The sequence below is a fragment of the Oryctolagus cuniculus genome, chromosome 11 (genome assembly GCF_051225735.1).
Source record: "Oryctolagus cuniculus isolate XC-2025 breed Fujian yellow rabbit chromosome 11, ASM5122573v1, whole genome shotgun sequence".
NCBI lineage: Eukaryota > Metazoa > Chordata > Mammalia > Lagomorpha > Leporidae > Oryctolagus > Oryctolagus cuniculus.
Genome location: NC_142877.1, coordinates 123160039 through 123186469, shown reverse-complemented (window position 1 = coordinate 123186469; position 26431 = coordinate 123160039). Strand labels below are relative to the sequence as shown.

At 59.1% G+C, this 26431-nt stretch overlaps 1 protein-coding gene across 3 annotated transcripts; it reads left to right on the top strand.

Moving 5' to 3' along the window:
* The first annotated feature begins 936 nt into the window (after positions 1–936).
* MLC1 (modulator of VRAC current 1) lies at positions 937–26307 on the top strand. Of its 3 annotated transcripts, XM_002723225.6 has the most exons (12): positions 946–1364; positions 1589–1862; positions 3455–3544; positions 4605–4658; positions 4874–4975; positions 13179–13280; positions 14103–14174; positions 16688–16804; positions 20207–20263; positions 20678–20800; positions 23976–24137; positions 24711–26307. In XM_002723225.6, the coding sequence occupies exons 2-12, from the start codon at positions 1683–1685 to the stop codon at positions 24783–24785; spliced, it is 1134 nt and encodes a 377-aa protein (XP_002723271.1). In that variant the 5' UTR covers positions 946–1364; positions 1589–1682; the 3' UTR covers positions 24786–26307. The 3 variants fall into 3 exon arrangements, with proteins under 3 accessions (XP_089163915.1, XP_089163916.1, XP_002723271.1); XM_089307789.1 differs by lacking the exons at positions 23976–24137; positions 24711–26307 and adding an exon at positions 20995–21407 and having other exon boundaries at positions 937–1364; XM_089307790.1 differs by lacking the exon at positions 16688–16804 and having other exon boundaries at positions 941–1364.
* The last annotated feature ends 124 nt before the right edge of the window (positions 26308–26431 follow it).

The following is a 26431-nucleotide window of genomic DNA, read 5'->3' as shown; positions in this document are numbered from 1 at the left end:
TGCATGTATGTGGTGTGTAAGTAGTATGCATGTATGTGGTAAGTATGCATGTATGTAGTGCATATGTAATGTGCATGTATGTAGCACATATGTAGTATGCGTGTGGTGCATATGTAGTATGCACGAGTATGTAGTGCATGTGTAGTATGCATGAGTATGTAGTACACATGTAGTATGCATGTATGTAGTGTGTAGTGTGCATGTATGTGGCACATATGTAGTATGCGTGTGGTGCATATGTAGTATGCATGAGCATGTAGTGCATGAGGGTGAGCAGGCAGAACAACAGTTGGTGTTTGTTTGAAGACAGTTTGAATGGTTGTTCTAGAAGCTGCTGTTGCCAGTGCAAACAGCAAAGCGTTTCTCAAGCGGTTTGTCTCACAGCCTCTGGTTCAGAGAAGCTCACTGGTCCTTGTTTGTAGAGAGCAACTTGTATAAGGCACAAAAATGTTGAAATCCGCTTAACATTGTTCTTCAAACAAAAAGGACGCAGAAGGGGGTCACAGTGGCTGGACCAGTCCCCAGCAACCCCATCTCCCTTCTTCAGAGACAGTTGATAAAGAAGTCTGGGAGTTCTCTCAATCCACTCAAAATAAGTCCTTGATTTTACTGGCTACGATTTGCAAAAATCATTCCTAACTCTTGCTTGGTTGAAACACAGAAGGCGACAGAACACCCCTAACTTGAAGCCTGATGACTTTGCTCCAATGTTGTTGGGTTTGTGGTTTAAGGAGCTGGGATTTCGGAATCCTTTGAGCCTTTGTATAATGTGCACAAAGGATCTGTCGCTGTAACTGTCAAGGCGCCAGTGTTTCTGCCTGAAACACATTCGTGTCCTTTTTCTGTGCTTAGTGAGCTGGAATAAAGGCTACCGCGGGCCTGGCCACCAGGACTGCCCACAGGAACCCGTGGGGCAGAATTCCAAGTAGCTGGACGGCCACGGTGGTGTGAGGGCGTGAGTGTTAGTGTGGCCTTGTGAAGGAGGTCTCCAGCCCATGGCCGGGGCACAGCAAAAGAGGAGGAGGTTAGTGAGACCGTGGGTGAACTGCTCCCTGTTGCCGAATGCTGGTGGCGTGCACTGCCTTCTCCTGAGACGCCCACCCTGCTGCCCGATGTCCATGCTGCGTGGGACCAGAGAGGCCCCTGGCTGTCCTGGTCAGGGGCAGATGGCTCTGAGCCAGCGGTTATGCAACCAGGGGAACGCTTCTGGGATCCAGGCCCTTCTGCTGATTGAAATGCAGGGAACCATCCTCCTCGCCCCGGCTTGGCACAGGCTGCCCAGCTTTTGTTCCATGTGTCAATAGTTCTTGCTGGAAGCCCCTCACCCAAAGACCCGCGCCCCCAGCGGCAGGACGACCGTGGAGGTAAGCGGGCAGACAGACGGTAAGCCCCTGGGGACGTCCTCCATGACCTGTGCAGCACTTGGCGTTGCAGTCCCCAAGTCCCTAACGGGGGCTGAAGTGCCCGGCTCAGTGACGGTTTGAAGTGGAAGCCTCGGCTGGCCCAGCGCGGACCCCGCGGGCCATCCTCCCTGGAGAGGGACTGGGCTTGCTTAGCGCTAAGCCCGCCGTCGTCGTCACATCTGCAGCTCCCCAGTGCCAACAGAAAACGTGTCTCTGGAGAAGAGTCCGGGACGGAGCTGCTTCGGCGCAGTGTCGCACGGTCGCGGTGCCCACAGCTCCATGACACGGGAGGAGCCGTTCCGGGAGGACCTGGGCTATGACCGCATGCCCACGCTGGAGCGGGGGCGGCCAGACCCAGGGAGCTACGGCCCCGACACCAAGCCCGGCGACCTCCAGCTGTCGAGAAGGCTGCCCTCGTGCTTCAGCTACAAGACACGGGTCTTCTCTGTGCTGATGGGGGTGAGTGACCCGCTACGTCCCCTGGAGTCCCCAGTGCTGGGTTCTCTGTGTCATTGTCTCCCTCACCTCCCACTGCCCCACCCCACACAGGCCTCTGCACCTGCATGTGTCCCCTGGGAGAGGAGCCAGCCAGGCACCACAGAGCCCATAGAGTCAGTGTGAGGCCGGCACAGTCACCAGGGCCCTTGGCTCCTGGGGGCTCCAGGAGTTGCCCAAGACATTGCCTGCAGAAGCAGGGTGGGGGCATGTCTGGGGTGGGAGCCCTGGGCCAAGGGTCGTGTCTGGGCAGCAGGCCCGGACCAGGTGGGGCCAGGTCCAGATATTTGAGGGACTCTCCTGGGGTCCTGGGCATTTCCTAAGCAGGCAGGTGGACACTTGGGTAATCAAGGGGGGCCGTGCTGTCCCAAGTGTGCACATAGCCAACAGGAAGGCCACTGAACTGGCCTTTCTGCGGATAGAACTCCGGGGCCCACACAGCCCTGAGCTGAAGAATGGGATCCAGGTCCTGGCTTCCCTTCTCCCCGAGCCCCAGGCCACCTGGCTACCCCTGCATCACATGCAGTGGTCCTGCCTGCACCCTCAGCCATGAGCCCACCCGCAGGACAGGTGCACCCTCTGACCTCCCTCCTGCCCCTGGTGGGTGATGGGCAGTGGGTTCTACTCTCCTGGAGCCTCACCCTGGCCTGGCCACGGCCCCTACTCGCAGGCCTGTGGCCAGAGTGCCTCACTCCATTCCTGGCCCTCCTCCTATAGGTAGGTGCGGGGGTCCTCTCACCAAATGTCACCTTTGCCCCCCACCCTGGGATCCCAGGATCCAAGAACCTTCAAACACCCACCCTGGTGTGATTTTTTTTGGGGGGGGGGGAGGGACAGGCAGAGTTAGACAGTGAGAGAGAGAGACAGAGAGAAAGGTCTTCCTTTTTCCGTTGGTTCACCCCCCAAATGACCACCATGGCTGGCGCGCTGTGCTGATCCAAAGCCAGAAGCCAGGTGCTTCCTCCTGGTCTGCCATGCGGGTGCAGGGCCTAAGCACTTGGGCCATCCTCTGCTGCACTCCCGGGCCACAGCAGAGAGCTGGACTGGAAGAGGAGCAACCAGGACAGAATCTGGCGCCCCAGCTGGCACTAGAACCGGGGGTGCCGGCACCGCAGGTGGAGGATTAGCCTAGTGAGCTGCGGTGCTGGCCCCTGGTGTGATTTTACACCACAGGGGCAGCCCGGCTCCCATGGGGGCCTCCGCTGCTCAGGCTCCACTATGGCCAGACTCCACTTTCCAGGTGTTGGCTGTTGGCTCCTGCAGAGGCAGCTGAGGGGCTGTGTTTCCAGGACCCGTTCCCAGATCTGGGGCGTCCTCCAAGGTGCGGGTCCCGGGGTGAAGGCACTTTCTGGGGGAGCACCCACCCCTCCTTGAAATTAGAGTGAGGTGCTTGCTCCCAGGGGGCAGGGCTGTGTCCTCCTCCGGGTCAGCAGGGCCCAGGCACAGCTGCCGTTGAGGCCATGGCCTGTTAGATGAGGGAGAGCAGCCAACTCGCCCTCGCAGCCCTGGGCTGAGCTTCAGACGTTTCAACCCGGGTCTGTGTCGGCCTCTTGCAGAGCTGCCTTCTTGTCACCTCGGGGTGCTCGCTGTACCTGGGGAGCGTGTTCCCCTCAGAAATGGACTACCTGCGCTGTGCGGCCGGCTCGGTAAGCAGCGTCCCCGCCCTGCCTCTCGGGGCCAGCTCAGTTTCTCCGCCCTGAGACTCACAGGCCTCTGTCCTGCCTCACAGACTCTCTTCCTCTGGCTTTAGCTTCGAGGATCTGTTCCTTTTGAAAATCGTTGGTGTGCTGGGGCTGAATCTCACCCTGCAAACGCCTGTGCGCTTGCTCTGTCCAGCCCCTGGTCAGGCCCTGACCCTGTGGCCTTCTCCTGCCCCCTGCCCCGCCAGTCCCCTTGTGTGCCCTCAGAGCCCCCGTCTTCACTCCTGCCCAGACCCGGGGTCCTGTGGCCCACAGGAGCAGCCCAGGCCTGGGCCAGCCCACGCTGTCCACCCCCCATTGCCTACCCTGGCCTTGACTCCTGGCCTTGGGGGTCACAGCGCAGAGGTCAGGGGTCTGACGAGAGCCCCTGAGGCCCTGGGACCCCTGAGTGTGAAGGGAGCGTTTCTCCCTCCTCACAGGCAGTGCCTTCTTGCTGGCAATGCCTTGGACCGCCCTGCACTTCCGAGGGCCGCAAGGCGGATTCCAGCATCAACGTCCTCGCTCTCCAGGAAACAAGACCTTTGTTCGGAATAGACAGTGCTGAAGTCCTGGGCACGTCCCGCACCTTGAGGGGACCGCAGATGTGGTCGTGCTGATGCGGCTCAGATCATTCCAGAAGCTTAGAATTTTAACACATCATTTCAAAACTATTTTTTGTTTATGTAATTGATTTAAAAGGCATATATATATATATATATAGAGAGAGAGAGAGAGAGAGAGAGAGAGAGAGAGAGAGAATTCTCATTCACTTGCTCACTCCCCCAAATACCGACAACAGTCAGGGCTGGGCTGAGCAGAAGTCAGGAGCTGGGAACTCCACCCAGTCTCCCATGTGGCTGGCAGGGAGCTGTCACCTACAGCCCCCCAAGGTGTGAGTCAGCAGGAGGCTGGAGGAGAGGCGGGTCCCAGGCACTCGGATCCGGGCTGCGCTGCGCTGTTTGATAGCTGTGACTGCCCAGCTTGGGTGCTCAGGGACCCTCGCCCACTTTGTCTGGCTTCCTTGCAGTGCATCCCCTCAGCAATTGTGAGCTTTGTGGCTTCCAGGAGGGACATCAATGCGGTGAGTCCATCCCCTAAGCCCGTGTGTGCCTATGCCTGCCCACAGACGCCTGTGGCTGGGTCACCAAGAGGGTCCCAGAGGCGTCCCCACCCCACGCTGAAGGGATTTCGGTGCCCCCATCCCCAGGGTTTCCACCTCACCCCAGGGAGCCTGCCTTGCTGCCCCCTTCCTGTCCCTGGCATTCAGAGAAGGGACCCCTTCCTCCTGTTTTTCAGATCCCCAACTTCCAGATACTGTTTGTTGCCACGTTCGCTGTCACAACGACCTGCTTGATCTGGTTTGGATGCAAACTGGTCCTGAACCCGTCGGCAATAAACGTGAGTCCCTGGGAAGGGCGTGGTCGCGGGTGGTCAGCGTCTGCCGCGGCGCTGCTGAGGGGCGCGCTCCGTGTCGGCAGAGACGGACACGGGCATGGCAACGCTGGTCACGGCTCTTGGGTGGGACAAAGGCTGGGCACTGTATTTATGTATTTATGCTTCTGAGGAAAAGAGTCATCTCGTTGAACTCTGGATGACTCCAGTGGACAGATTTATTGATCAACAAAAATATTTCAAATATCTCTTTTGCAATGGTCCTTAACAACGAGTGGTAGGTAACACGATGCCGTACTTCACCCATGTCGAGGGAGACACACAGTTTAGATCATGACAAGGAGAGAAAGCTCACTGAAATAAGGACCTGGGCAGACCTCAAAAGAGAATGAAAGGAAGAAAAAGACAAAGGAGAGAGAGGGAGAGAGAGAGGAAGGAAGGAGAAAGAGAAAGCGAGGCAGCTTCCCGCTTTGTGCAAAACGCAAGACATCCCAGGGATGCCCCCGCCAGGCGCCCACGGCAAGGAAAGCGACGGAGGGCGGGAGAGAGCACCCGGCACAAGGCAGGGCACTCTCCTTCCCACTCGCTGGCGTCACTCGGAGCACTGGCCAGGCTGCCTGGTGGGAGACGCAGTGTCCAGCACCATTGTTTGTGCATTCAACACTGGTGTCACTTTACAGTCAGACATGTGACGGTCCTTGTGCATTCAACACTGGTGTCACTTTACAGTCAGACATGTGACGGTCCACGACCCATGACAAGCTCTGCGAGACAGCCAGTGGGTTAGGACACACCAGCGGAGGCCTAGACCCGCACGAGAACCAGCGTCATGGGTGGGGCCCTCCTCTCCGATGGACCCCCAGTGGATGCACCTGCACCCAGGATCCCAGGGGCATCGCAGTGAGCAAGTCGGGTTCCAGTCCAGGGTCTTGTCTCCTGCAGACAAAGGCACTACGCGGAGAGGGGCACCATGCGCACGTAGCCACAGAATTTACCTGTTGAATGGAGAGGGAATGAACATACATCCATGGAAATGCCTGTGAAGGAGGGGGGGGATAAGGAGAGGGAGGAGGGGGAGGGAGAGGGAGAGAAAGAAACAAGTGTGGTACCTCTAAGCGGAAGTGAGAGCAGTCCACCCAAGAGTGGCTCGTGGTGAGGAAAGAACTCCGCCACCTTCCAACTCTGTGGGCAAGGAAGGGGTGGTACCTGTCCTATATACAAGCCGTGGGGCCTTAGCACGTGCCCAGGCGTGTGGAGCTCACGGAGAGACAGCATCAGTCTGCAGGAGGTCAGGAATTCCAGCTCTCCTAGACTCTGCTGTCCAGTTAGACCACGTCACCTGTGGCTCTGTGGAAGGAAGCCCCTCCTTGAGGAACAGGCTGGGGACATGTCCCCCGCCACCAAGAATGGTGGGACAGCTTCCCTGGTGGGCAGCGTGGTCTCGGCACAGGGCAGAGGAACCCTTGGACCAGCTTAGCCTGGAGTCACCCACAGCACAGGCCCCACCTGCTGCCTGCCACGGAGCAGGTCCAGCCTGGGGCACAGCCGGGAGGGGCCCAGGCTCTCAGGGGTTGGAGAGATGGTCCCAGAGCCCTCAGGGTGAATCAGGCACCCTCCGAGGACAAGGACGAGGACAGGGACACTGGAGCCGTGTCGGCAGCTGGAGCAAGGCTGGTCTCCTGCCCCGCGGCCTCTCCACCTTTGTGTCCAGGGCCCCGCGGAGGCTGCTGCTTGCGGCTCCACCCCATGTGCCTTCCACATCCTGTCTTTCTCCTGCTTCGGGGCAGGATCCAAGTCCTGCGGCTCTCACCGGCTCCATGCTCCTGGGTGTGCCCTGCTGTGCGTCACGTGAGAAATCATCTGTCCCACTCCCCTCGCTTTGTGCAACGCTGACGTTCCCATTGTGAGTGATCTCAGAACAGGTGTCCCAGAAGCCGCAGTGGGATTTTGCACGGTCACCTGAAGCGCACGGACGCTCTGTGAGGTCGGGGCCCTGTTGACCTCTGCGCTTCCGGGCTGCTTTGGGGGTTCCAGGACTGAGTGCTGTGTGTTCCTGGGCAGCTCACCCCTGCGCAGCTTGCAGCTTCGCTACCGGGGAGAATGCTGATTTTTTTTAAATTACATTTTCAGACTGGCTATGGCTAGGGTAGAGAGGCTATTGTTTTTTAAAACTATTTTTGAAATATTTTAAGTAAAAAAAATTTGCAAAAATGATGCAGAGGTCCTGTGCACCCCTCATCTCACAGAAGCAGAGCAGGTGGTCGCCAGCTGGCAGCCGACATTGGCACAATGTGTAGGTAGGGTTAGACCTTACTCAGATTTTTCCACCTTTTTTTTTTTTATTTGACAGATAGAGTTAGACACTGAGAGAGAGAGATGGAGAGAAAGGTCTTCCTTCCATTGGTTCACCCCCCAAATGGCCGCTATGGCCGGAGCTGCGCCAATCCGAAGCCAGGAGCCAGGTGCTTCCTCCTGGTCTCCCATGCAGGTGCAGGGTCCAAGCACTTGGGCCATCCTCCACTGCCCTCCCGGGCCACAGCAGAGAGCTGGACTGGAAGAGGAGCAACTGGGACTAGAACCTGGTGCCCATATGGGATGCTGGCGCCGCAGGCAGAGGATTACCCAAGTGAGCCACGGTGCCGGCCCCAGATTTTTCCACTTTTTAAAGAGATTTATTTTTTGTTTATTTGAAAGGTGGAGTTACAGTGAAAGAGGGAGAGACAGAGAAAGAGAGACCTTCCATCCATTGGTTCACACCCCAAATGGCTGCAATAGCCGGAGCTGAGCTGGTTGGAAGCCAGGAGCCAGGAGCTTCTTCCAGTCTCTCACCTGGGTGCAGGGGCCCAGGCAGTTGGGCCATGCTCTGCTGCTTTCTCAGGTGCATTAGCAGAGAGCTGGATGGGAAGTCGAGCAGTCAGGACTTAAACCTGCACCCATATGGGATGCCGGCACTGTAGGTGGTGGCTTTACCCACTATGCCACAGTGCTGGCCTCTAGATTTCCCCCACATTTTAAAATGGATTTCTGGGGACCGGTACTGTGGTATAGTAGGTAAAGCTGCCACCTGCAGTGCCAGCATCCCATATGGGCGCCGGTTCAAGTCCCAACTGCTCCACTTCTGATCCAGCTCTCTTCAATGGCCTGGGAAAGAGATCCAGCTCTCTTCAAAGTCCTTGGGCCCCTGCACCTGTGTGGAGAGACCTGGAAGAAGCTCCAGGCTCCCGGCTTTGGATCAGTGCAGCTCCAACCTTTGTGACCATCTGGGGAGTGAATCTGTGGTTGGAAGATTCTCTCTCTCTTGCCCTTGCTCTCGCTCTGCCTCCCTGTAACTCTGCTTATCAAACAAATAAATCTTTTTAAAAAAAAATCTAAGAAAATGGATTTCTGTAAGATGATTTTGTGTCTGGCACCTTTGCCGATCTCTGGGGTCTGTGTTGGTGTTCTGACCACATCATCTGCAAACAATGATGGCTCAAGGGTATGTCTTTTCTTTACAGGACTGTCACACAGTGCAGTGGCATCTCATCTTATCCTTGCATGGCAGTGGAGTATCACTGAGGACCTCCATTAACTCTTATTTATTTGAAAGACAGAGATTTGTCCATCTGCTGGTTTAGTCCCCAAATGCCTGTAACAGCTGGGGCAGGGCCAGACTGAAGCCAGGAGCTGGCAACTCAGGTCAGGTGTGGCAGGGACCCGACTACCTGACCTTCGTCTGCTGCTTCCCCAGGGGAGCACTAGCAGGAGCTGGAACTGGAAGCGGAGCCAGGCTCTCCAATATGGGATGCAGGCGTCCCTAGCAGCACCTTAACCACTAGGCCACTAACTTTTTTTTTTAAGATTTATTTATTTTATTTGAAAATCAGAGTTACACAGAGAGAGGAGAAGTAGAGAGAGAGAGAGAGAGAGAGAGAGAGAGATGACTTCATCTGTTGGTTCACTCCCCAATTGGCTGCAACAGCTGGAGCTGTGCCGATCCGAAGCCAGGAGCCAGGAGCTTCCTCCTGGTCTTCCACGTGAGTGCAGGGGCCCAAGGACTTGGGCCATCTTCTACTTCTTTCCCAGGCCATAGCAGAGAGCTGGGTCAGAAGTGGAGCTGGGTCTTGAACTGGCGCCCATATGGGATGCTGGCACTGCAGGCCAGGGTGTTAACCTGCTGCGCCACAGCGCTGGCCCTGCCACTAACTTTTTGATATGTAACTGATGCTGTGGCATAGTGGCTAGAGCTGCTGCCTACAGTGCTGGCATCCCACATGGGTGCCGGATCAAGTCCCGGCAGCTCCACTTCTCATCCAGCTCCCTGCTGTGGCCTGGGAAAGTAATAGAAGATGGCCCAAGTGCTTGGGCCCCTGCCCGGGTGGGAGACCTGGAGGAAGCTCTAGGCTCCTGGCTTCGGATCGGCCCAGCTCTGGCTGCTGCGGCCAACTGGGGAGTGAACCTGCAGATAGAAGACCTCTCTCTCTCTCTCTCTCTCTCTCTGTGCCTCTGCCTCTCGGTAACTCTGCCTTTCAAATAAATAAATCTTTTTTTTAAAAAAAGAAAAATGTTCTCTTCAAGTCCTGGTTTGCTACATTTTCAAAAATTTTGAACACATAAATATATGTGGAACTTTGACAGTGCCCTTTGCAGGTGTGGGTGACCCCTGACCCCTCCTCCTCTAGCCAGGCCATGCGGTGAGCTGGCTGCCCAGCTTCTCTGGTGTGAAGGTGGTTTTCTTGGTCTCCGTCCTCCGCCCCAGTGGCTGCCTGGCCAGGGTTGGTGAGGGTCTGTGCATCGAGGCTCCTGAGTGAAGTGGGCCTCTGCTCCCTTCACCTGCCCTTGGAAGCAGGATTGGCCTGGCTTCAAGGGCAGCTTTTCCATCTTCCGGAGCAGCTTGATTCGATAAGAACTGGCTCTTCCTGGAAAGTCCGGTAGAACTCACCGGAGATCGCCCCACTGAACGCCTTTGGTGAGCGGGTCTTCCATTATTGTGGTTAGAGTTTTCTTGTGTTACGTTTAAAAACTCTTGTGTTAGATTTTTAAAAATCTTTATTTGAAAAAGAGAGAAAGAGAAACAGAGAAACACACACACAGATTGAGAGACAGAGATCTTCCATCCGCTGGTTCACTCAGAAGCCTATAACAAAAAATAAATAAATAAAAAAAAAATAAGCCCATAACAGCCAGGTCTGGGCCTCCTGCAAAATGACGCTGTCTCTCTGAGCTCCATACGCCTGGGCGCCTGCTAAGGCCCTGCTTCTCTGTATATGGGACTGGTGCCACCCCTTCCTTGCAGACAGCTGGAACTCTGGGTCCCCCACGTGGGTGTGCACAGCAGAAGCGGAAATCAGGAGTGGAGCTGGAGCTGGAGCTTGTATATGGGTGCAGGTGTCACCGCTACCCCCAGGCTGCTTACTGTTTGTCAGAAATGTGCCCAGGTAGCCAGGCTTTCCCGCTGTAGCTCCTCATCTCTAATCCGGGCCATCTGTGCTTATTTCTTTTTTATTCTGTATCTGTGTGCATCGTGAGCTCATCCTTTCCTTCTTTTCTTCCTGCTGCGTGTGGATTTGCTCTCTGCTCCCATGGCAACTTCCTGTCCCTTCCCCCGTCAGCCACTCTCGTCCTCGGCACGTTTCCGGTCAGCACCAGCTCAGCCGTGCCCCAGAAGCCCACACCTGCCGTTTGGTCAACGTTTCCTTCTAAGTATTTAGAAATTTCCCTTTTTGTTCCTCCAGCTCCACGTTCCTCCCCTGTCCCGCTGTCCATCCAGGAGGTGGCTGGCATGGACTGTCCACTGGGCACCCTTGCTCTCTGGCCTCCATGGGGCTTGGACCATGGGGTTACATTCGGGACCTGAGACACAGCCTGGGATATTTATCCCCTTTGGAGTGGGTTGGCCAGGAGCTGGCCTTCTATCAAGGCCTCCTCCCTCCTGCAGCCCTCCCCTCCAGGCCTGGGTGGGAGCTGCGTCTGTGGCCCCTACCGTGTGCGGTCGTAGGTCCCTCATTGCTCCACTTCGCTGCCCGGTTGTGATCCATTCTCTCTTTAGAGCTTCTTCCAAGGGCCTGGCCATTTGGGGCAGGAGCCTGAGTAAGCACATATCAGTTTTTTGTTTTTTTTTGTTTTTTTTTTTTTGTTTTTGACAAAGTTATAGACAGAGAGAAAGGTCTTCCTTCCGTTGGTTCACTCCCCAAATGGCCGGTACGGCCGGCGCTGCGCCGATCCAAAGCCAGGAGCCAGGTGATTCTTCATGGTTTTCCATGGGGGTGCAGAGGCCCAAGCACTTGGGCCATCCTCCACTGCCCTCCCGGGCCACAGCAGAGAGCTGGACCGGAAGAGGAGCAGCTGGACTAGAACCCGGCGCCGCAAGTGGAGGATTAACCAAGTGAGCCACAGTGCCAGCCCCGATATCAGTTATTTTTAAAGACCCTCCCCTAATGACACAGACCCCTGATGCCATTCCCTCTGCCTGCAGTACATGGATTTGGAACTTAGCCAGCCTTGCTTTGTGGCCCAGTGCGTGGCTGGTTCTACCAGTGCTCCGCCAGTGCTGTGGGCAGCTATGGAGGGATTTTGCAGATCAAACTTTTTTTTTTTTTTTTGGACAGGCAGAGTGGACAGTGAGAGAGAGAGACAGAGAGAAAGGTCTTCCTTTGCCGTTGGTTCACCCTCCAATGGCCGCCGCGGCCGGCGCGCTGCGGCCGGCGCACCGCGCTGATCCGATGGCAGGAGCCAGGAGCCAGGTGCTTTTCCTGGTCTCCCATGGGGTGCAGGGCCCAAGCACCTGGGCCATCCTCCACTGCACTCCCTGGCCACAGCAGAGGGCTGGCCTGGAAGAGGGGCAACCGGGACAGAATCCGGTGCCCTGACCGGGACTAGAACCCGCTGTGCCGGCGCCGCAAGGCGGAGGATTAGCCTAGTGAGCCACGGCGCTGGCCTGCAGATCAAACTTATCATTTGCCGCTGTTTTGAAAGTCGGGCTCCCCAGGTGTGAGGCTGGACGATCAGGTGATGATTCCCTAGGAGACGAGTGTCGCAGGTGCCCAGAGGAGGGGGCACGGCACACATGGGACCCACGGGGAGGCAGCAGGGTCCTCACAGGTGGGCAGGGAGGGGGAGGCAGGGTAGCAGCTCAGGAACAGCCGGCTGGAAAAACTTCCACGGGTGCTGGGGGTGGGGCTGCCCCCGGGGGGGCCTGGTTCCTGCCCTGGGGTGCTGAGAGCAGGTGGGTTGTGGCCCTGAGTGTGCGAGCCCAGGGAGGAGGTGGGGGCAGGGGCTGTGTGCCTGGGAAGTCCTCGCCGCCCAGGGAAGGGCTGCCTCCCGAGTCAGCAAGGTCCCCTGTGGTAGGAAAGCAGCAGAGGAGGGAGGTGAAAGGCGTGGTTAGTGCAGCCTTTTCTGACTGGCAGAGTTCTTCCGTTGTCTGGGGAGACTGTGGATCAGCTTGGCTAGCCGGCTCTCGTCACTTACAATGCGGGGAAGAAGTCACTTAGGGAGAAGGAAGGCTTATTTCAGCTCACGGTTTGGAGGTTCATGGCCCAATAGAGACACCCCCAGACAGCCAGGGAGCAGCAGTTCCCCACTGCTGTGTCTCCTCCAAGCTGCCAGGACTGTGCCTTGGCCCCACCCTGGGACCCTAATCCCAACCAGTGACCCCCAAAGGCCCCCCCAGACTCCACCCGCGATCGGCCTCCACCCTAACCCTCCAACCACTAAGGTACTGAGGCTGAACTGGCTGCGTGCGTTTGGTTAGCCAGATGGGTTCGTCCCCGGGCAGCGTGTGAAGCTCGGCCCCTGCGGCTGGTGGCTCCCGCGTCCGACCCACGTCTCCCCGCTGCCCAGACTTCTGCGTCCTGCCCCCTTTCTGCCCCCTTTCTGCTTGCACACGCACCGTATGCGCCACCGAGGGACACGGGTCCCCCCCTCTGGTTTCACAATCTGTTCTCCGGTTGCTGCCCGGTTACGGGGTCTCCTGAGCGGCCTTTCTGAGACACGCGGCAGCCGGCTTAGTTCCTGCACGCCCCAAAGCCCTCGTGTTTCAGCGTGGGGAGGTTTTGCAAGGGGCTGCTCTGCAGGTTTCTGTGTGAAGCGCAAGTGAGAACGGTGCGGCCGGGTCCTGCCGCGGGGCCTGTTTGTGTGGCCTTTGAGCTGAGGGTCCTCGGAGCCACGTGCCCCAACAGTGGCCGCCCGCTGTGCCTCGTCCAGGTGACCCACCTGCGCCCTCCCTTGGCAGATAAACTTCAACCTCATCCTGCTGCTCCTGTTGGAGCTCCTCATGGCAGCCACGGTGATCGTCTCCGCCCGGTCCAGCGAGGAACTTCGCAGGAAGAAGAAGGTGGGTGGGGTGCCCCCTATGGAGTCGCGCCCTCCATGGGGTCCAGTCTGCGCCTGGGGGTGAGAGGCTCAGTGGCCGATGGCCTCGGGAAGGTGCAGACAAAGACCCCACACCACTTTCTCCCCATCAAGCACTCAGCCCCAGTGGTGTCATGGAGACACCAGATCTGCTGAAAATATCTTATGGTAACTAAGCCCAATTCTGTGTGCCAGGAAAATGTCCACATTTGCATCTTCCTGAAACCTGAAGACCACACTGCAGAACAGGGCCAGCCAGATTCAACCCCAGACGGCTGACCCCCAGGGACCACACCTCAGAACAGGGACCACATCTCAGAACAGGGCCAGCTAGGTCCATCCCCAGACGGCTGACCCCCAGGGACCACATCTCAGAACAGGGCCAGCCATCTCCATCCCCAGACGGCTGACCCCCAGGGACCACATCTCAGAACAGGGCCAGCCAGCTCCATCCCCAGACGGCTGACCCCCAGGGACCACATCTCAGGGCCAGCCAGATCCATCCCCAGACGGCTGACCCCCAGGGACCACATCTCAGAACAGGGCCAGCCAGATCCATCCCCAGACGGCTGACCCCCAGGGACCACATCTCAGAACAGGGCCAGCCAGATCCATCCCCAGACGGCTGACCCCCAGGGACCACATCTCAGAACAGGGCCAGCCAGATTCAACCCCAGATGGCTGACCCCCAAGGGTACATGCCCCACCCACCATCTGCACCATCCATGGGGCACACCCACCCCCGGGCGCACACACCACTGTCGCTGTGCCCCTGCTGGAGGCTGACGAGGCTCTCTCCCTGCAGGGCGCCCTTCCTGAGAGCACCAGTCCGGGGGAAGAGGTGGCGTTCCCTGCTCGGGTCCTGAAGTCCTACTCAGTAAGAGCACTGCTCCTTTTGTCCTCTGTCCGTGTCTCACTGACGGAGGGGCTGAGTCTGGGTGAGATCTTCTCGTATTCGCAGGGTGACTAGATGTGTGTGTAGAAGGCACGCGAGGCCCTGCTCCGCGTCTGCAGGGGACGTTCCGGTCGCCGGCTACAGAGGTTCTGGTGTTGCTGCGTGTTCAGGGCTGGGGCTGAGGTGGAAGTTAGTGCCGTGCAGGCACAGGAGTGTCGGCGTGGGTGTGTGCCGGCTGGGCCCCCAGCCCTGAGGAGGCCCCTTTGCTCTGGAAGGGCCCTGGTCTGGGGGTAAACCATGGCCGCCCTCTCCTTCTGTGCCCTCGCCTGACGTCTTGCCTGTGGTTCTGGTCCACGTGTTCTGTGAGTGGGAGATGTGTTGAGAGGCCTGATGTGAGTGGGTGCTCCTGATTGGCCGGCCGTGTCTCCATGTGACACTGTGGGGACAGACACTTGATGAGACTCACACTCAGGGCCAGAGTTCTGGGGCCCGCGCTTTCGGTGGCACACCAGTCTGGGTTGTTCCGTGGTGGATTTCATTGTTTTCATGCTTATCCAGCAGCCTTCAGCGTACTTGTGGCCGTGGCATCCGTATCGACTGGTTCAGCTTCATCCATGGCCTTCGTCTGGATCTGGCCACGACTGTCCGCTGTGTTCTCAGGCGTGTGTCTTGCTCACTTATTTTCGTCCAGCCTTCTGTGCCCTCTCTCCAGCCTCCTGCGTGAACCTACTCGCTCTGTGTCCAGCGTCTGCTTTGTTCTCCATTTTCCTGCCCTTTCTGCCTTCTTTGAGCTGGTTGAAGCATCTTCCTTCCTTTTCCAAATAATTTTGGATCAGAAAAGAAAGTGTCTTCGTGGTTGTGTGAGGAGCTGCTCTTGGTACTTTAAGAAATCACACAGTTTTCTCCGGGCAGTTGGGGCTGTAGTCACCGTCCCTCCTGGCTCTGTTGTCTGATGCCTACCCCAGGTCTCTGCTTTTGCACCGGAGGTGGGGCTCCCTGTCTGCCCCTCAGCCGGGTTTGCTCCCAAGACTCCACTTCTGCTCCCTTCAACTCCCAGTGCTTCCTCCTGGATCCATGTCTCTTCTTAATGCATTGCCTTGCAGAGTTTCTTTTTCTTCTCTTTTTAAAAAAATTATTTGTTTGAAAGAGTTACAGAGGAAGAATCTTCTATCTGCTGGTTCTGAGCCAGGCCAAAGCCAGGAGCCAGGAGCTTCATCCAGGTCTCCCACATGGGTGGGAGGGGCTCAAGTGGCAGGCCATCTTCTACCACTTTTCCCAGGCCATCAGCAGGCAGTTGGATAGGAAGTGGAGCAGCTGGGACAGGAACCGGTGCCGATGTGGGATGCTGGTATCACAGACCATGGCTTTACCTGTTGTGCCATAATCCTTGCAGGGTTTCTGAAAGGGTGTGTGGTGTGATTTTCCTGAGTTCCCCTCACCTCATTTTTTTTAAGTTCACACTTTAGTTCTGTTTATTTATTTATTTACTTTTTAAGATTTATTTTACATTTATTTGAAAGAGTTACAGAGAGAGGTAGAGACAGAGAGAGAAGTCTTCCATTCACTGGTTCACTCCCGAGATGGCCGCAATGGCCAGAGCTGCGCCGATCCGAATGCAGGAGCCAGGAGCTTCTTCCGGGTCTATGGGTGCAGGGGCCCAAGGACTTGGGCCATCTTCCACTGCTATCCCAGGCCACAGCAGAGAGCTGGATCGGAAGAGGAGCAGCCGGGACTAGAGCCGGTACCCATATGGGAGGCTGGCACTGCAGGCCAGGGCTTTAATCCTCTGCGCCAACTGCCGGCCCCAGCACCTCATTCTTAAGTGATCATTTTAGCCAGGGAAGATTTCTGGCTTGGCAATTTCAGTCAGTGTGGCCACCTCCCTCTGCAGGTGGTCCCTGCTGTCCCCGCCCACCGCTGCCTGTCACTGTCTCTGCAGGTGGTCCCTGCTGTCCCCGCCCACCACTGCCTGTCACCATCTGCAGGTGGTCTCTCTGCTTCTGGCATTTCACTCCCATGGCTGCCGTCTCTCTCTGGTCCATTTGTCCCTCCTGGACTTTGTGCCCCCAAACATGAAGAAGCCAGCTGGCCCTCCCCAGCTGTCCCAAACCTGTGTCCCAGGCCGGCACACCGCTGGCTGAGCCTCTCGTGACTGCCTTCCCCACCGCGCGGCACCATGTGTGGCGTCACGGCCAGTCCTCATTTATGTGTTTCTGTGGTGTGGCCTCCCCGGTGATCCCTGTGTCTGCCGCAGCCGCAGCCTCTCTGACCCTCCACCAGCACACACCCTACGTCAGCCTCTGTGGCAGGAGAGAGAAGAAGGGAGAAGTCCCTGTCTGCAGGCCGGGGCCGTGTGTGGGGTAGTGGATGCCTGGCCCTGGGTGTGGGCACCTGCCCGCTGCACCCTGGGATCGCGGGGGCCATGCCATCTCCCCAGGGCAGTGCGCGGCGGGTGTGGTGGTCCCCGCGGGTGACGCCGTCCCATCGCTCCCCAGGTGGTGGAGGTGATTGCCGGGGTCTCTGCTGTCCTTGGGGGGGTCATAGCCCTGAACGTGGACGACGCAGTCTCGGGCCCACACCTCTCTGTGACCTTCTTCTGGATCCTGGTGGCCGTGAGTACCCCGAGCCTCTTCTTAAAGGTGCATGGCCAGCAAGGAAGCCTCCACGTCAGAGTCAGGGTCGGAGGTCATTGAGCTGGCAAGTGGAGGGCTTAAGCCCCTCGGTGGCCTGAGCCGCTGCCCCGAGGCCCGAGCCCAGCTGCAGGTCTCGCACGTTGCTTCCAGGGTGGAGGCGTGCACCGAGCCAGGTAGGAAAACATGCCTGTGTGTGGTTGTCAATCACTCTGAAAACCAGAGGTCACCTGGCGAGAGCCAGCAGGCCTGGTTACTGACTGAGGCGGCGCCAACAGCCCCACCCTCTCTCATGGGCTGCACCTGCACGGGGAGCACACGGTGGGTCCCAGCCTGGCCTCCCGCAGTGCACTGACACGCGGGAGGGGGTGCCTGCCACGGCTGAGGGCTGAAGCGCAGGCTTGGTGCAAGGTCCTGTCCCCTGGGAACCAGCTGTGTGACAGCGCCCCAGCTGACGAGGCCTCCGCGCCACTGCTTATACCCACTGAAAATCTGAGAATTCTGCGTTACGGGGGTCGACCTGTTAACTGCTTCTTCTTAACCATCGCTAACAGTTGGTGTCGTTTCCTGAATTCCGTAAAGGGCAGCACCTTTCTTTTGCACGAAGTGCCTTGTGGGTTCCAGAGTGGCTGAGTCCTCACGCCATTGCATGGGCGGTGCAGGCCCGCCTGCTCCCATCCACCTGCGCCCTGTGCTTCCAGACACATGCCACACGGCCCCTTGGCGGCCAGGTGGGGCCTGTGCGCAGGGGTCAGCAGCCCAGCCACACGGCCTGCCCGGCCCCCATGTGATCGAGCGGCTCTTGGCCTGAACTGCTCTGAGTCACGAGGACTCTTGCTGAAGCTACTGAGAAGGGACCTGCCTTTTTTTTTTTTTTTTTTTTTTAAGATTTATTTTCATCTTATTTGAAAGGCAGAGTTACAGAGACGGAGACAGAGATCTTCTATCCACTGATTCACTCCCCAAATGGCTGCCATGGCTGGAGCTAGGCCAGACTGAAGCCAGGAGCCAGAAGCTTCTTTTGGGTCTCTCACGTGGGTCCAGGGACCTAAGCACTTGGACCAATCTCTACAACTTCCAGGTGCCTTAGCAGGGAGCCGGATCAGAAGTGGAGCAGCTGGGACTCAAACCGACTGCCATATGGGCATGACAGGCGGTAGCTTTACCTGCTGCACCACAGCACCAGCCTTGGCACCTGCCTTTTTAAGTATTTATTTATTTATTTAAATTGACAGGCAGAGTGGACAGTGAGAGAGAGAGACAGAGAAAGGTCTTCCTTTTGCCATTGGTTCACCCTCCAATGGCTGCTGAGGCTGGCGTGCTGTGGCTGGCGCACTGCACTGATCTGAAGGCAGGAGCCAGGTGCTTCTCCTGGTCTCCCATGGGGTGCAGGGCCCAAGCACCTGGGCCATCCTCCACTGCACTCCTGGGCCACAGCAGAGAGCTGGCCTGGAAGAGGGGCAACCGGGACAGAATCCGGCGCCCCGACCGGGACTAGAACCCGGTGTGCCTGTGCCACTAGGTGGAGGATTAGCCTATTGAGCCGCGGTGCCGGCTGGCACCTGCCTTTTAAAGCTGCGCACTCAGTGGTGAGCAGGCTGTGCCCATGCTCGATGGCTACAGCCTGGGTGGTCACACCGCATCGGCTGTGGACTCAACTTCCTGCTGCGGATGTGGGGGTGGCCTCAGAGCAGTGCACCTGGGCACTCATGCCAGCTATGGTTGAGTTCTGGGACTCCTGGGAGGGGGGCAGGAACAGGCACAGTGTGGGGCGGAGCCTCCTCCTGGAGGGCCAGGCTGGCTACAAGGACCCAGCACTCGCAGGGGAGCCACCCACACATCACTGTCCCAGTGGAAGGTGCAGCATGCAGGGGTGCGGCCAGCCCCTGCAGTCCTGGGGTTCTGGCCTGGAGCTCCCTGAGGACCAGTTCACAGTGAAAGACCTTGTTCTGTCCCACCCTGGTCCCCACAGCCAGCCCTCTTGACATGGCCTTCCCCAGACCCAGTGGACCACCCCACACCCACCAAGCGCTCTCTCCTTGACATCCTGGACCCAGCCCCTCCTCCAAGGTGGACACAGCTGGGAGAGGGCTGCTGGCCCCAGGGAGGCGAGCAAGGGATGCCAAGTGGGGCTCCCCTTGGGTGGGGAGTGAACCAGCTCGACCTGCCTGAATCCTGGCTGGAGCCCAGATGACCAGAGGCCCAGCAGGGGCCCAGGCCTGTGGGTGGAGGGACAGAGCTGGGGTCCATGTAGGCTGAAGGCTAAGGCCCTTCCTGAACTAGGCCCTTGCAGAAGCTGCCCCCACCTCTCTGGCTGAGTTTCCTTCCCGTCCAGGGCACGGCGCTGGACTGAACAGGCCAACTCTCGCCCTCCGTGGCTTCCCCTGTCCCTGCTCCGGTTGCAGGCGGAGGCCCTTTTAGAAATGCCACTCAGGCCCTGTGTTGACCCTTCAGCCTCCTGGCCTGGCCGGATGTCGCCCGGTAGCTGGGCCGGGTCTACCCACTCAGGGCCTCTGCACCTGTGGCTCCTCACCTGCTCCCCTGCCCCGTGTTTCCCCTGCTGCCCAGGCTCCCACTGCTCTGAGCCTGCCTCTGTCCCTCACCTTCTCCCCAGAGCGCCGAACAGGAACAGACCCCCACCAGCAGGTCAGGGCCCCCGTTGTCCCCACTGCCCACGGCAGGGTGGGTAACTTCAGAGTGGGAGACACATGGGGTCACGGGGTCACAGGGTCACTGGCAATCTGGGCTCCTGGAGCCCCAGGGGCAGTGGCCCATGTGTGGGTGCCCCCAGGGCTCAGCACCTCCCACTGCCTGCAGCGTGGAGGATTAAGTCACTTCCTTAAAGCAGGTGTGACAGGTGCAGAGGCGCCCAGGCAGACGCCGCCACGTGTGCTCAGAGTGGATGTCCCAGGGGCCCGAGTCTGGCCGTGGAGAAACGCAGCCACCGCAAACCCTGGCCTCGTAGGGCTGTCTGCGGCAACAGGCACCCTCAGACTAGACTGCAGACGCAAGCCGCAGTGCACAGTGGGACCACCACCGTGCCCCGGAAGCAACGGGCTCTGACAGAGCATCGCGGGAACGGCACAGGGCCTGGCGTGTGGGCCGTGCGGTGACGCTGCTGCGCCCAACACAGAGCCCCGCCTTGCGTGGGTTCTTGGGCCTGGACTTCAGGCACCCGAGGGCACAGATTATTCCGGGGCTCAGGGGTAGAACTCAGGTGTTGACGTGCCATTCCTGCAGGTCTCCCCCAGGCTAATGAAGAGGTGCAATCAGGACTTGAGAGCGCATAGACCTGGGGGAGGCCCCGCCCCCAGGCCTGGGTCTGACAGTGCGGATCTGGACTCTGACCACGGGAACCTGAAATCCTTCTTGTTCCTCTCGTAGTGCTTTCCAAGTGCCATTGCCAGTCACGTGACCGCGGAGTGTCCCAGCAAGTGTCTGGTAGGCATCATGCATCTACGGGCTGGGGTGTGGGGGAGGGGAGGCTGGGGCTGGCCGCAGACTGCTGAGTCCGTCAATCGGGAGAAGCCCTGGGGACTTGGAAGGGAAGCGGAAGCCAGGGCCCACCTTGGAGGCTGCTGTTGGCGGCTGTGGTCCCTGTGGGCCTGGACGCTCCGCCGTGGGCATCTGAGACCTGATGGAGGCATTGGAACTTTAGGGGAGGCCAGGGAGCAGGTCGCAGGGCAGGGGTCCGTGTCCGTGCTGCTCTCAACAGAGCCTCGTGTGTAGGCTCTGCATGCAGAGACCTTAGCAGGAGCCACGTGCTAGCCCGGCACACGTGGCTCTCGCCCTGGGCTGACGCCAGGCCGTACTGCCGGCCCCTGCAGCCCGTGACGGTCTGCCGCCTTCTGCCAGGTGGAGGTGTTGATCGCCATAAGCAGCCTCACAGCCCCGCTGCTGTTCACAGCCTCTGGGTATTTGTCATCCAGCATAATGAGGACGGTGGAGATCTTCAGGGACTACCCGCCAGCCATAAAAGTATGTCCCCTCCTGTATTCAGAATGTTCTAGAAAGATGGCCCCACCATGCCCTTGGCGCGTGTCTGAGGAGGGGTCTGTCGGGGAACGGGATGGTGTCCTGGGCGGGGCCTGCTCCTGTGTGCACCCCATGTGCTGTGTGACTGCCTTTTCCATGTGGACCATGGGTAACTGCACGGCCCCACTGGCCAGCAGGGCCAGCTCTGCTCTGTCCTCCCAGCTCCGGCCGTTCTGCCTGACTCGCCACAGCCACCTGCCTCCTCCACAGGTGGTGAGGGTTTTCTCCGCCCTGAGCCTCCACTTGAGCTGATTTCTTGGGCACATCAAGTTTGAGGAGCACCCCCCACACACACACCAGGTGTCTGGTGGGAGCTGAGTTTGTGGATCAGCTGCAGAAGTGGTGGAGCTGTGCCCAAGACCCGAGTGTGGTCATGGCTGGAACCCGAGCCCCAGTGTGGTCACAGCTGGAACCGGCTTTCCTGGAGTTTCACGACTTGCCCTATTCCCCTCTGCACCTGCTGTTTTGTAGACACTTTGCTTTTTTATGTACCCATTATAAATGGTGTTCCCCCCAAGGGTTTATTATGATAAATTTCCAACGTATAGAACAGACTGAGCCCTGCAGGGGTTTGCCTTGTGTACCCTGTGTGTGTGCTGAGGGCTGAGTGTTGGAAGTGGCCTTTGCCCTTCAACACTGGCACCTCTAAAAGGGAGAGCAGTCCAGTGTCACACCCAGGACGGCCGAGGTTCTCAGGTGATCTGGGAGCCCCGTGCCCGGGTCTGCCCGTTGGTCACCCCGGTCTCTTGCCCCACCTCCCCTTCCCGAGGCTGTGTCTGGGAGGTGGCACCACCTATGGCTCTGGTCCTTTGTTCTGACGGGCACCTGTAGCCCATGGTGTTGGGCTGTGGCTCTGCAAGCATCCCACCCCAGTGGTCCTTGCTGGAATCGCTCTCACCCCGGGAAGTGAAGGGACAGGCACACATGCCACGGGAGGACAGCCCCAGGTCTGTCGAGTGACACCACAGATCCATGGGATCATCAGTATTTTAGGTTTTCTTTCTTTCTTTTTTTTTTTTTTTTTTTGACAGGTGGAGTGGATAGTGAGAGAGAGAGACAGAGAGAAAGGTCTTCCTTTTGTCGTTGGTTCACCCTCCAATGGCCGCCACGGCTGGTGCCCCGCGCTGATCCGAAGGCAGGAGCCAGGTGCTTCTCCTGGTCTCCCATGGGGTGCAGGGCCCAAGCACCTGGGCCATCCTCCACTGCACTCCCTGGCCACAGCAGAGAGCTGGCCTGGAAGGGGGGCAACCGGGACAGAATCCGGCGCCCCGACTGGGACTAGAACCCGGTGTGCCGGCGCCGCTAGGCGGAGGATTAGCCTAGTGAGCCGCGGTGCCGGCCAGTATTTTAGGTTTTCTGATGCTGAGCTGACCCTGGCCCTGAGGCCTGCTCTGCTGCCGTCTTTCCCAGCAGCCTCTGAACCTGCCCAGTGGACCTCATTCTGTCCCTAGCCCTGGGCTCCGTGTGCCTGTTCCTGTCAGTATCATTGCCTTTCATCCCTCTCAGTGGACAAACTGGGAAATGGGGGTATTTAGATGTTTTCTTTTTCTTGATGTTGGAGGTAGTGAGAGACACACAGAGACAGACAGATCCTCCATCTCTGGTCCACTCTCCAAATGCGTGCCACAGCCAGGGCTGGACCAGGCTGAAGTTGGGAACCTGGAACTCGCTCTGGGTCTCCCACGTGGGTGGTAGGGGCCCAAGTTCTTGAGCCCTCGCTGCTGCCTCCCTGGTCTGCCTTAGCAGGAAGCCGTAGTCAAGAGTGGAACAGGAACCGGAACCGGAACCCAGGCACTCGATGTGACAGCCTCCCCTTATCGGGGATAATTTTAAAGATCATGAATTTATATTATTTCCAATTCAAATGGAACACTCTAGGTGCTTTTATGTTTGCATCTTTCTCTTTCTCCCAAAATCTCACCTCCTGTAACATTTAGTATGTTTGCTACTTTATTTCCTCTTATAATACAGAATGCTCGAGGCCAGCCCTGCTAGAGTGCCCATGGCCTGGAGGGCTGGGGCTCGGTGGTGGTCCCGTGGTGCTGGAGTTTCCTGCCGCTCAGGCCAGGGCTCCTCCTCCTGCCCCTCCCCTGCGGCTCACTCAGTCCAGGCTCAGCTGGGCCCTCTCTCTGCCGCTATGCTGGGATGGAGCTGTGGGAGAGTTTGGGTCCCAGTGCCCGGGACCCCTGCCCTCCAGAGCTCTCTGCCCGTCTCAGAAGCGTGACCCCTGCCACCACATAACTGCAAGGCAGTCCCTTCGGCCTCGTCCGTCTTGGCGTGGCCAGGGCGGGCTTGCTGCCTCCCCCCTGACCCTTGTGGTGGCTGGAACGGGAAGGACCAAGAGAAGACTCGCAGACCTGCCGCCCACAGAGCCTGGTGGCCACCCAGGCCCCGCCCAAACCCCCTCCACGCCTGTGTATCAAACCTAAACCATCAGAACTGACCCCAGGATGGACCTCACTTACCAAGCCAGAGTGTTGAAATGATAGAGCACACAGGGCTGCTGGGGTTCAGACGTGAGCGCATGGTGGGAGGCAGCGCTCCTGCCTCCCTGGCTGGAGGGGTCTCCCTGACTGGAGGGGTCTTCCCTGACTGGAGGGGTCTCCCTGACTGGAGGGGTCTCCCCTGACTGGAGGGGCCTTCCCTGACTGGAGGGGTCTCCCTGACTGGAGGGGTCTCCCCTGACTGGAGGGGTCTCCCTGACTGGAGGGGTCTCCCTGACTGGAGGGGTCTCTCTGACTGGAGGGGTCTCCCTGACTGGAGGGGTCTCCCCTGACTGGAGGGGTCTCCCTGACTGGAGGGGTCTCCCCTGACTGGAGGGGCCTTCCCTGACTGGAGGGGTCTCCCTGGCTGGAGGGGTCTCCCTGGCTGGAGGGGCCTCCCCTGACTGGAGGGGTCTCCCTGACTGGAGGGGTCTCTCTGACTGGAGGGGTCTCCCTGACTGGAGGGGTCTCTCTGACTGGAGGGGCCTTCCCTGACTGGAGGGGTCTCTCTGACTGGAGGGGCCTTCCCTGACTGGAGGGGTCTCCCTGACTGGAGGGGTCTCCCCTGACTGGAGGGGTCTCATGCCTGGGGCGGGCGGGGTTGCCTCCCTCACATCCCGCCCTGCCCCCTGCAGGCCTATGACCTGCTGCTGCTGCTGCTGCTGCTGGTGCTGCTGCTACAAGGCAGCCTCAACACGGGCACCGCCGTCCAGTGTGTGGACTTCAAGGTCAGTGCCAGGTTGCAGAACGCATCCTGGGACGCCCAGCCCAGCCCGAGGCAGCGCCCAGCCGGGGAGGTGAGTGGTCTCCCCACGCCTACCACTGACTGGAGGTCACAGTCCCGATGCCCCCCACAGCCGAGAGGCTCCTCCCGTGAGCTGACAGACCTGGCAGTGTCCTCCCTGGGAAAAGCTGCCCACTGCTTCTGGGCGCAGTGACCGGCCTGCCCCTAGCACCTAGCTGGGCCTCTGTGCCTGCCCACCACGCCCTGCAGCCACAGCTCCTCCTGGCTGTGCCGTCTCCTGTCCCGCTCTCTGTGCTCTGCGCACCACTGGCTGCAGGGCCTTGTGCACGCTGTGCCCACTGCATCCTGGGAACACATTCTGGCCAAGCCCGTCTCAGCGGATCTCGACATCCCCCAGCCCTCCCCTCATCCTGGTGGTGCGTTGCTGCTGTTTCACCCAGCTGTGCTGTCTCCCCGCCGGGTCTGGAGGCGTGGGGTCACCTCGGCCCCCAGGGCCCCTCCCACCTGCAGAGCAGGCCTTCGTCTCCCCACTCTCCATCTGGAGGGAGCTGGCTGCCGCCCGGCGGCCCCTCTACTTCCCTCTGGAGCTGCGTCCTAATTACACGCCGTTCTCTCTGGGTCACAGGTGGCCAGGAGCCCCCTGAAGGAGTTTGACAAGGAGAAAGCCTGGAGGGCCGTGGTGGTGCAGATGGCCCAGTGACTGCAGGATGGCACAGCTGAGTCGCGGCACTGCCCGCCCCGCACGCAGCTCTGCACAGACCCTGGCTGTCCTCTGGCTGCTGCCCCCTAACGCATCTCCCTAGAATGTCCCTTTCTCACATGGTCAGACCTCGCAACAGGCAGATTTTGTCCGACTGGCCCGTTCAGTGCTGCTCGAGCCGCCTCCCATGAGCACGGCCCCAGTTCCTAGGGTGAGGCCGGCGCTGGCAAGGGGCAGTGTGAGAGCCTGCGTCTGCTGTCCACTCTGCCCACCTGCGTGAGCTGCTCCCCCACGCCAGCCCACATGTGCCCAGCCTCGGGCAGACCGTCCCGCCTCCAGCTTTTCCCTTCTGCAGTGTTCCCACGCCAGCACCCTCCCAGGCGAGGCCACCTCAGCGTGGAGGCAGGGTACTGCTCCACAGGGTGTGACAGCCGCCCCTCCCACGGAAGACCCACTCCTTAAATGGCCACTGCAGAAGGACTGGCCTCCTGACTGGCCTGGTGATGTCCGGCTCCGAGCTTCCAATGCCACAGGGTAGTTCTGAGTTCTCTGGGGGAGGGGCCGGGTGCAAGGCTCTGGAAGGGGCCTGTGCGCTTGTGTCTGCCGTGCCCTGGATGAGCAGGCTCAGCTCCTGCCTCTGGGACCCTCAGTCAGCTCTGCCTGCCCCCACCTGGTCCTCTCACCTGAGGCTGGCGTGGGCCAGGCGTCTCCTCCATCTCTGCTGTTTTGGGGTCTCAGGGCACTCACGAACCCTCTGCCACCCAAGAAGTGTGCGAACAGCATTGGCTGTGATTGAAACCATGGCAAAGAACAGGCTTGCACGCCAGCTCCATCCCCCTGGGGCCCTGGACTCTGGACACAGGCACCCACGTGTCCCCAGCGGGAGGGGACCTTGTTCGTTGTCTTAGGAATTGTTTTCCTGCTGGCCTTTTCATCCAGAAAGCCGCCCTCGCCCTGGGGGTGTGAGGACATGAGCTGCCATGTTCAGGAGGCACCAACATTCACTAAGGTAGGGGTGTTCGCTGGTTCCCGGCTGTGGCCTGAGGCTTTTAGGATCAAAGACCCAGCAGCCTGGTGGGGCGGTGGGTGAGGGCAAGGATGCTCCCAGATCTGTGATGTTTCAACCAAACGAGGGGGACGCAGGTAAGACCCCAGAGGCGGAGAGTGCCAGGCAGGAAGTTTTGGTCTCCCGACGCCACCTGCCCTTCCCAGCAGCTCTGGGAGGCAAGGACAAAGCCAGGGGCCAGCTGGGCAAGTACTCTGGTCATGTCCCCAGAGAGGCCACTCTCACCAGCACGGTGCAGCCCACACCCTTCATCGTCCTGTAGCTCTGAGGCTGCGCCTGGGAGAGCCATGGGGCCTCGGGCCAGTGAGGGCGGCGGAGGCCCCGGGGACCCTGCTGGCGCGCGCTCTGTTCCTGTGGAGAGCTCTGGGACCCAGGCGGATCAGGCTTCCAAGTCTCGGCTGACATCTTTGTTTCACGTAGTGCACTGCTCAGACAATAAATGCTAACCCGACTGCTGCCCAGCCTGTTCCATGCGGGCTCTGAACAGGAGGGCAGCTGGGGGAGGGGCCCCTTGTGGTTCATTCACGATTTAGGGTCTGGGGGTGCGGCCCAGAGAGCCTGGGTCTCTCTCTGGAGGGGG

Bases quoted from the DNA above. Each gene is read 5' to 3' on its own strand.
- MLC1 (XM_002723225.6), top strand. From the start codon at position 1,683: ATGACACGGGAGGAGCCGTTCCGGGAGGACCTGGGCTATGACCGCATG. The intron at 4,976-13,178 runs GTGAGTCCCTGG...CTCCCTTGGCAG, and splicing joins TGAACCCGTCGGCAATAAAC to ATAAACTTCAACCTCATCCT. The intron at 14,175-16,687 runs GTAAGAGCACTG...ATCGCTCCCCAG, and splicing joins GGGTCCTGAAGTCCTACTCA to GTGGTGGAGGTGATTGCCGG.